General features: G+C 40.1%; 1 protein-coding gene across 1 annotated transcript in view; it reads left to right on the forward strand.

The window, feature by feature from the left end:
• Window positions 1-3,140: 3,140 nt before the first annotated feature.
• LOC119427465 (golgin subfamily B member 1) overlaps window positions 3,141-10,433 on the forward strand; it is a gene marked incomplete in the record, with an annotated part of 127,811 nt that continues 120,518 nt past the window's right edge. The window contains 1 exon segment of the mRNA XM_037695091.1: window positions 3,141-3,257. Within this exon segment, the coding sequence (XP_037551019.1) occupies window positions 3,141-3,257 (117 nt within the window).

Genomic DNA, 10,433 nt, shown 5'->3' on the forward strand with positions numbered 1-10,433 from the left:
AGCTGCTGGTGTTGGTCCACTGTGTTTTATCAAGGGCAGGGTCAATGCAGCTAGCTATCAGGAGATTTTGGAGCACTTCATGCTTCCATCTGCTGAAAAGCTTTATGGAGATGAAGATTTCATTTTTCAGCACGACCTGGCACCTGCTCACAGTGCCAAAACCACTGGTAAATGGTTTACTGACCATGGTATTACTGTGCTCAATTGGCCTGCCAACTCTCCTGACCTGAACCCCATAGAGAACCTGTGGGATATTGTGAAGAGAAAGTTGAGAGATACAAGACCCAACACTGGATGAGCTTAAGGCCGCTATCGAAGCATCCTGGGCCTCCATAACACCTCATCAGTGCCACAGGCTGATTGCCTCCATGCCACGCCACATTGAAGCAGTCATTCATGCAAAAGGATTCCTGACCAAGTATTGAGTGCATAACTGAACATGATTATTTGAAGGTTGTGTTTTTTGTATTAAAAACACTTGTCTTTCATTGGTGGGATGAAATATGCTAATTTTTTGGGACAGGCATTTTGGGTTTTCATGAGCTGTATGCCATAATCATCAGTATTAAAACAATTAAAGACCTGAAATATTTCAGTTGGTGTGCAATGAATCTGAAATATATGAAAGTTTCATTTTTATCATTACATTATGGAAAATAATGACCTTTATCACAATATGCTAATTTTTTGAGAAGGACCTGTATATATATATTTTTTTGTATATATATTTATGCATATGACTATGTATGTATATATTTATATCTATATATATGTATATCTATATTTTTTGTATATATATATATATATATATATATATGCATATGTATGTATATATATATAGTGTTTTATTTTTTCCTGAGTGGTCTTAATATATCTTTGTAAGTCTTTTAAATTAGTTCTTGGACTTTGTGATATCCTTGGAGGTCTGCGTTCTTCGTTTGTATTTCTGTCCTAAAAATATACATGTACAGTCTTGTTTTGAAGTGTTTCACATTAAAAATTGCATGTTTTTGTGCTTCTCCTGTACTTTACAAACTGTATTTCTGTATTGCAGGAGGATTTTGAGTTTGATGCCCAGCCCCACTTCCCTGACCTTCAGTGCAATTCAGAGAACACAACCCCAATGGGTGGAGAGAACATGGGAGGTTGGTGGCCCGAGTACAGTACTCCAAACACAGGTGTGAGATCCACTAGACAGTTTTCACCAGCATGTACTCGGATCACCTTCACATGCTTTTGGGAAACTTGAGTTGTCTTTTAGTTTTTTGTTCTCCATAACACCATAACTCAGTGTTGGATTGTTGGTTGTTGTTTTCGTTCCAAGGATATTTAAGTTGGGGTATTCGTTCATCTATCCATCCATCCTTCCCTCCTTTCTTTTTCCTTTCTTCCCTCCCTCCCTCCCAACCTCCCTCCCTCCTTCCTTCCAACAACAAAAAGCATTTTGTCTTGTTAATCTTGTTGATATTTGTTTTTCACTAAAAAAAAACAACTTTGGAGACCTGTAGTTTCACAAGGTTGCTTGAAAACTGCATGATGGTTGAGGTGACAAGTATTCATTTGTGAGTTCTGTCAGAACTTTCAGTTCTTGTGAGGTTCTTTAAGTGTGGGTGGAAGCATGCAGAAAAAAGTAGAAGCTTGTACACCGGCATTTCCGGTACACACAACAGAAAAGTAGAAAAAGTAGGGAAAATGGGAACAAAAAAGATTAAAAAGCTGGAAAAATAGTTAAAAAGTGTTAAAAACATTGTGTGTGTATGTGTGTATATATAATATATGTACTTATACAGTATATATATATATATATTATATATATACAGACCCTTTCCAAAAAAATTAGAATATCATGGAAAAATTGTTTAATTTCCTTAATTCCATGCAAAAAGTTAATCTTTACTAGATGATAGATTCAGGGCCCACAATCTAAATGATTTCAAGTATTTATTTGTTTATTTTTACATAATTTGGGCTTCCAGCTCATGAAACCCACAAAAATAGGATTTAAAAAAGTTAGAATCCTGTGGAGAAATCAGCCCAAATTTTGCAGGGTATGAATGTTTTTTTAACTGAGTGTGACACTGATCATCTACTAAACTCAAAGCACCTGCACAGGTTTCCCCAGGTGTTATTAAATTGCTTCAGTTTGGTTCAATTGTTGCATTCCATTCAATATGGGGAAGACTGCAGACATAACTGTCCAGAAGACCATCATTGATGCCCTTCATAGCATGGGTAAGCCACAAAAGTTCATAGCTAAGGAGGCTGGCTGTTCACAGAGTGCAGTGTTCAAGCATATCAATGGAACGTTTAGTGGAAGGGCAAAATGTGGCAGGAGAAGATGCACCAACAAAAGAGATGATCGTGGGCTTCAGCAGATTATCAAAACAGAGAAGATTCCAGAATCTGGCAGAGATCCAGAACGAGTGGAATGAGGCGGGAGTCACAGCTTCAAAAACCACCACATTCAGCGTGCATTCACACCAGCCCTGTTTAGTCCGCTTTAATCGAACTCTAGCTCATTTTCCTAGAAAGTCCGGTTCGTTTGGGGAGGTGTGAACGTGCAATCGAACTCTGTCACGGAACAAAAAGGCGAACTCTGGCCCGGGCTAAAACCTAGGTCTCGGTCCGGTAGAAGAAAACTCCAGCGCAGTTCGAGTACAGTGTGAATCTAAACAGACCGGGCCCCGCTCCACAAGCAAGAAGTGGAGTACAACACAGGGCAAACAAATGTGCATTTCTCTTACCTTATATGGAGCCGTCAGCTGACTTGTGTGAAAAACAATATTCTCCATGGTCTTCTGCCTCATCTTCTGCTCATGCTGAGTCCATTTTTGAAAAATGACAAAATCTAACTCTTAAAACTGCTAAAACTTGATGCCACTCCATTTTTGTTTTTATTTCCAAAAGAAGAAGTGTCTTCAGAGGTTTTTGTGTTGTTTCTTTCAGTAGTTCTTTGTGCAGCGCCACCACAGGCGAGCGGGGGGGACAGGTTGGTTCAACAGGTTGGCTCGACTGCACAGTGCAGTGTGAATGCAAACGCACCAGCTCAAATGTAACAAAATGTCATGAATATTGGTCCCCAACCGAACCGAGTCTACCGGACTATCTGGTGTGAATTCACCCTTAGACGCATCTGGGAGATGGGTTACAACTGTCGGGTTCCTTGGGTCAAGCCACTTCTGAACCTGAGCCAACATAGGAAGCGTCTCAACTGGGCCAAGGAGAAGAAGGGCTGGACCGTTGGCCAGTGGTCCAAGGTCCTCTTTTCTGATGAAAGTAAAGTGTGCCTTTCATTCGGAAATCAAGGTCCAAGGGTTTGGAGGAAGAAGGGTGAGGAACAGAACACAAACAGCTTGAGGTCCATAGTGAAATATCCACAGTCAGTCACGATTTGGGGTGCAATGTCCAGTGCAGGTGTTGGTAAACTCTGCTTTTTTAAATCCAAGGTCACCACAACAGTCTACCAGAATGTTTTAGAGGACTTCATGATTCCTTCTGCTGAGGATATGTGTGGAGATGCAGATTTCATCTTCCATCAGGACCTGGCCCCTGTCCATGCCACCAGAACCACCAAGACCTGGTTTTTAATGCCCATGTCATTACAGTGCTTGAATGGCCAGCCAACTCGCCGGACCTAAACCCCATTGAGAATCTATGGGGTATTCTCAAGAGGAAAATGAGGTGCACCAGACCCAACAACAAAGAAGAGCTGACAGCATCAAGGAAATCTGGGCTTCCATAACTCCCAGGCAATGCCACAGGCTGATTGCCTGAATGCCACGTCGCATCGAGGCAGTGATTAAGGCAAAGGGATTCCCAACCAAGTATTGAAGATTGACATATCGTTTTGAAAGTACCATATTTGATTGATTTGTTCTGATCCTAATTTCTTTCTTTTTTTTTCTGTAAAAACTGAGTAGTGTGGGCTGATGTCTTTACAGTATTCTAATTTTTTGAATTCCTGTTTTTGTGGGTTTCATGAGCTGGAAGCCCAAATTATGTAAAAATAAACAAATAAATTATGTAAAATTGTTTAAATTGTGAGTCCTGAATCTATCATCTATTACAGTTTAACTTTTTGAATGGAATTATGGAAGTTAAACAACTTTTCCATGATATTCTAATTTTTTGGAAAGGGTCTATATACTGTATATATATATATATATATATATAATTTTTTTTTATTCATTCAACTTGTATTTAAACAGATAAGTCACATTGAGCCTCGAAGGCTCATTTACAAGTGAGACCTGTTTGGACAGAGTCATTTCTCACCAAAAGTGGTGAAAAATGACACATGGGGTTTGGAGACCAAAAAAATCCCAACACATTTTTAACTTCTGTTTTAAGGTCAACAGTGTGATAATGAAAAAAAATCTTGCGCAGTAGCATATAATGACGCCGATATTATGCAGGGGGCGGTGTACACAAGGGCGGTGAGCAGCCAGAGACAACACACATAGGTACTGCAGAGTTCAGATACAATCACTCAGTTCAAATCGTTCCCTCTGGAGAGATCCGTGCACACTCAGGGGGTGCTGAGGACAACCAGATACAAATCCAGAGTTCTGAAATGATGACAGAATGTTTATTCAGCTGGGCTCCTCTGAAAAGTCCATGTAAATTCCTCAGAAGGAGGGGAGAGAGGGGCTGAGCATCAGGTTTACAAAAATTTCCAGGCGGGTTGAGATAAGATGGCCTGTCAAGGCCAGTCAGGGAGCTGAATTCAGATAAACACGATTGTTTTGGGGACAGGCAGAACTTAATGGCATCTACCTTGAGTCTGTGTCGGTCCACTCGCTTCCGAAATGTCCAAATTAAATGGCCATACCAATGGAACGTGCCTGAGAATAATCCTCGAGATCTGATCCATTTTTCCAAGAGTCTGGGTGCTCAAGGCACGAACCAAGCCATCATGTAAGGCAGGCAGCCTGACCAGGTCCAGATTTGCTGCCCACGACTTCCTTGTTTGTTGATAGACCGGGAACCAGCCAAATCCAAAAAGCAGGAACCAGTTATCATAAATCCAATTATAAAATCCACATATGACATCAGAGATAGACACGTCATCAAGTCTTCTAAGTCGATGAGATATCCAGCTGCGTGCGTGCCAACAGGGCAAATCAGCTCGCCTAAAGCCTGTCTTCTCTTCAAAGAAATGTTATCAATTGTGTTGAGGGACCAACTGATCAAATCCAAGTCCATAGTTATGATTAGGAAGATTTGTAGGAGAGAGGCTCCAAAGTAGTTTCACAGACAGAACAGAGCAAAAGCAAAGTGGAGAGGGAGAGGAGGAGACGTCCGCCTTTGAGAAGAACAAGTGTTGATGATGTATGTAAATGTGTGTGTGTATGTGTGTACATACTGTACATACACACACACATATACCGAACAAAAATATAAACGCAACACTTTTGTTTTTGCTCCCATATTTCATGAGCTGAACTCAAAGATCTAAAACAGGGCTATTCAACTAAACTGCTCAGGGGCCCACAGTTACTGAAAGCAAACTGCTCGAGTGCTACAAGTCACAGCTGACTTTCTCACCCTGAGAAAATTTTAAATACATATTTTGTTCCCTCCTGTGTGTGGTTCAATTTCCAGGTCCCCCTCATAATTCTTTACACAGAAAAATAGTCTCTTTCTGTCTCTCTTTTGCAGTGTAATGAATTATGAGGGGGACCCGGAAATTGAAACACACACAGAGTCAGAGTCAGAGTCAGAGATTCTTTATTGTCATTCGCACCTCATGTGGTACATGTGGTGGAGCGAAATTATGTACACAAGGTCCCAGTTACATCCAACAATAAAATGTATAAGAAAAACAGTAATAACATCTAAGATATGAACTAAGAAAAACATCAACTAAATATACACTAAGCACTCATAACATAAAAACATTGAACATCAGCACAAACATGAACATGAGTCTGTGAGCAGATGTGCACGCATGAACACATCAACATTGAAACAGATCAGCAGCAACATGAAACAGATCAGCAGCAACATGATATGGTTTTTCACAGTGATTATTCTAGTTAGAGATTCATGAGTCTAACAGCCTCAGGGTAGAAGCTGTTCCTCAGTCTAGTGGTTCTACACTTAATGCTCCTTAACCTCCTTCCTGAGGGGAGTGGGGCAAAAACTGTGTGTGCTGGGTGAGTGGGGTCCTTCATGACTCAGGTAGCCCTCTTCCTGCATCTGGAGGTGTAGATGTCTGTGATGGAGGGGAGACTGATTCTGAGGAAACAGGAGGAAACAAAAGCATTTATTTAAAGTTTTATCAGGAGGTGAAAGTCAGCTGTCATTCTTTTTTTTGTAGCGCTTGATCAGCGGTGGAAAAGCCAAAGTTGCGATGTCGTCAGAGGGAAAGGAGGTTTGGATAGATCACGTGATATCTAGGGCTATATACCGAACCAAGGTTCTTTTATGGCACCGAACGAACTGTGTCCGTCAATGTATGGATTGAAACTTGACTCTTCTTTCGGTGTCAAGTTTCGGTATTGGCTATAACTTGACACGTGGTTTCAGCACGCAGGCAGGTAAAACGTAGACATATAGCAAACAGACTACATGTTTACACCCAGAGCTGTATAGAGCTGCCGTACAGCTGTATGTCTATGGCTGTGGTTACACCCACAGATGGGTTTCACGTGTGCAGCGCGTGCCTTTGAATGGCTTCAGTTTACAAGCAGAAAGTTGCTCCGTGTTTGTCTGCAAGGAAAGAGAACCGCAGCTTCCCCTCCTCTCTCAGCGTTAAAGTCAGCCTGTGAGTGTTGAACGGCCTGATTCAACATCTCCACGACCGGACTCCTCTTCATCAAAGAACTCCAAGGACAGAGCTGTGTCTGGGATTTCAACTGGTAAGTTTACGTTTGTTAACGTTACTGCAACTTAATACGTGCATTGCGGTGAGTTAAACTATGATCCATGTAACACAAATTTTAAGATATTAGTGTGTAGCTTTATTTTATGGCTATCTATGTATCTAGCTAAATCAAAAGCTAACTAAAGATTGACAGTAACAGATGAAGCTTAGCTTGTAAAAATCTGATCATCCATCTGGTCAGCTGGTTAAACAGTTCACCTAATGCTCACTGTTTATGTTCATGTTCTCTTCACAGGAGCCTCTGACCCTGATGTGAGGACAGAGACAGACAAAAGAAAAGCAAGATGGGGGCCACAGGACAGTCACAAACTTTGTTGTTAAAGTTTGCTGCCTTTTTTTTTACAGTGGAGGCTGCATGGTGGAGGTAAGTAAGCTGTAAAGGATATTGCTGATCAGTTAAACCTTTATCGCTCTGCCTAGATAATGGTTTTTGATCAGTAATAACAAAATCATGTTATTGTTGATGTTTTGTGTTCTCATGTCAATTAGGGAAATGATCAGAGCACTAAATCCCAGAGAACCACAGAGAAGATTCAGGAAGAGACACAGAGGTGCAGATGTCTGCTATCAACCCTAACCTCAGTGAATCCAGTGACCTGCTGGTGGAATGTGAGGGACAATATGTCAGTGATATCAGACTTGCCAACCAGGTATCTGTGTGTGCAACAAGCATCATCCACACAGAGTGAACATTTTCTACTGCTGGAGACGCCATCAGCCAGGAGCGGGCTTGGTTGTGTCCAGAGAAAGAAGACATGTTGATTTTTCTGAAGAAAAACTGTTAAGTGAAAAGGTCCTCAGTGTGTAGCAGTGAACATTAGACACTGACGTGTAACTGGTTTGAAACTGTTTTTTTGACCTGGAAATTATTTGTTTATTTTTATGTAAGAAAACTGCTTGGAATGAAAAAATACCCAATTTAAAAAATAAAACTCAAGATTTGTACTGTAATATGTAATGTATTCAAAAAACGTTCAATACAAAAAACAACTGGACTTTATTTGTAACAGAAGACGTTTCGCTCTTCATCCGAGGAGCTTTCTCAATTCAAAGAGCAATTCAATGAGGAGCAAAACGTCTTCTGTTACAAGTCCAGTTGTTTTTTGTATTGAACGTTTTTTGAATTTATCATGCTCTAGATGACTGAAAATCTTCACCAGCATAATGTGTAATGTAATTTTATTCTTGTTAGAATTAATATTAATTACAAACTTGGTACAGAAAAAAGAACCGTCCAGGAACCGACACCGAAGTGAAGGTACCGACACCAACATGATTCCGATTTTTTTAGAAAGGTACCCAGCCTTAGTGATATGTGAGTGAAAGTCCAACAAACACTCTCTTCAGATTGTGGAGCTTGGTTCTGAGAGCTCAACTCCTAGAGTCCGGGGTCTGAGTTTGTGATCAAAAATACAGGCGTGGGTCATTCACATATAGGCAGAAAAAAGCTAAACTTATCCGAGGGTTTTATCTGGAATTCGTGGTCTGAAGACAGAGCAGAAGTCGAGGTCCAGAGATCCGATGGGCGGAAATGTCGTCTTGGGCGAGACAAAGGGGAGGAATCTGTGGTCATGAAGTGGGTCAGGAATGAGAGCAGGAACAAGAACGCTGGATTACTTCAGGCATGAGGCGATCAGTCAATCTGGCAGAGACTGGGGAGCGCTTAAGAAGCGCAGTGCAGAAAAAAACACTTTTTTCACTGAAAACATATTCTGCTCACTCACTATTGAATTTAAGATTTTTCAGAGTCAGAGTCAGAGTTTCTTTATTGTCATTCGCACCTCATGTGGTACATGTGGTGGAGCGAAATTATGTACACAAGGTCCCAGTTACATCCAACAATAAAATGTATAAGAAAAACAGTAATAACATCTAAGATATGAACTAAGAAAAACATCAACTAAATATACACTAAGCACTCATAACATAAAACATTGAACATCAGCACAAACATGAACATGAGTCTGTGAGCAGATGTGCACGCATGAACACATCAACATTGAAACAGATGTTGACCTTTCTATTTTTTATTTTCAGCTTTGTGAATGACATTATGTTACTGCATTTTCTAACTAGTGTTGTTACTAAGCACTACAAGCCTATAACATGTCACCAGTCCAGAGGGTTTTTGGACATCAGGAATACTAATTGACGATTGGCTGTTCCAACTGACTGCCCGGGATCATAGATCTTTTATACAAGACGATCGCCTCTTGTATGAACATATTTCTTGTTTCAGATTTTGTTGTTATTCTGCCTTTTTTTTGTTTCAAGGATTCAAATGTACTTTTATATTAAAGAACGTCATTGGCAGGCAGACTGAGTTTTCAAACCCTATCATAGATCATTTTATATAAAAGGATTGCCTCTTAACATAAACAAATTTAAAGGTCTCTTTCAAGTTTTTTTTCTTTATTGATTGTTCATTTCTCTACCATATATATATATATATATATATATATATATATATACATATATAATTTTTTATTTATTTATTTAATTTAATTTTTTTAATTCATTGGCTGGCAGGACTGAAGTAACCCGCAGGCCACTTCCGGCCCACGGGCCACCAGTTGAAAAGCCCTGATCTAAAAGTTTTCTGCGTACACAAAATGTGTCTTTCTCTCAAATATAAATAAACCGGTGTTGGTGAGCTTCTCCTTTGCCAAGATAATCCATCCAGCTCACAGGTGTGGCTTATCAATATGCTGATTAGACAGCAGGATTATTACACAGGTGTGCCTTGGGCTGACCACAACAAAGGGCCACTCTAAAACATGCAGTTTTCTCACACACCACAATGCCACAGATGTTGCAAGTTTTGATAGAGTGTGCAATTGGCATGCTGACTGCAGAAATGTCCACCAGAGCTGTTGCCCATGAATTGATTGTTCATTTCTCTTCCATAAGTCATCTCCAAAGGTGTTTCACCTCTACTGTGTTTTCTGAGGTTCTGTTTTTGTGCTACCATGATTAGTGCCTCTGGGCTTAAGTTATGTCATGAATCAACAATACCAATGTGTCTAGACATGCTCACTGATGAAGCACCTAAACTCAGGTTCAGATCAGATCATGTATCACTGAGATATAACTGTTGGAATAATGTAGGGGGCGCACTTGAGTCAAATGTTAAAGAACAATACCAATGTGTCTATCAGTGCTCACTGATCATGCACATAAAATCTGGTACATATTGGATGATATTTCACCGAGATATAACTGTTGGAATAATGTAAGGGGCGCACTGGAGTCAAAAGTTAAACAACAATACCAGTGTGCGTACAAGTGCTCACTAATTACATACCCAAAATCTGGCGTAGATCGGATGATATATCACTGAGATCTAACTGATTAATTAATCTAAGGGGTGCAATTGAGTCATATGTTAAACCACATTATCAATGTGTCTAGATGTGCTCACTGATTATGCATAAAAAATCTGGTTCCGATCGGATGACGTATCACTGAGTTATAACTGTTGGAATAATGTAGGGGGCGCACTTGAGTCAAATGTTAAAGAACAATACCAATGTGTCTATAAGTG

This window comes from Nematolebias whitei, chromosome 2 (assembly GCF_014905685.2).
Source record: "Nematolebias whitei isolate Nwh7 chromosome 2, NemWhi1, whole genome shotgun sequence".
Lineage (NCBI taxonomy): Eukaryota > Metazoa > Chordata > Actinopteri > Cyprinodontiformes > Rivulidae > Nematolebias > Nematolebias whitei.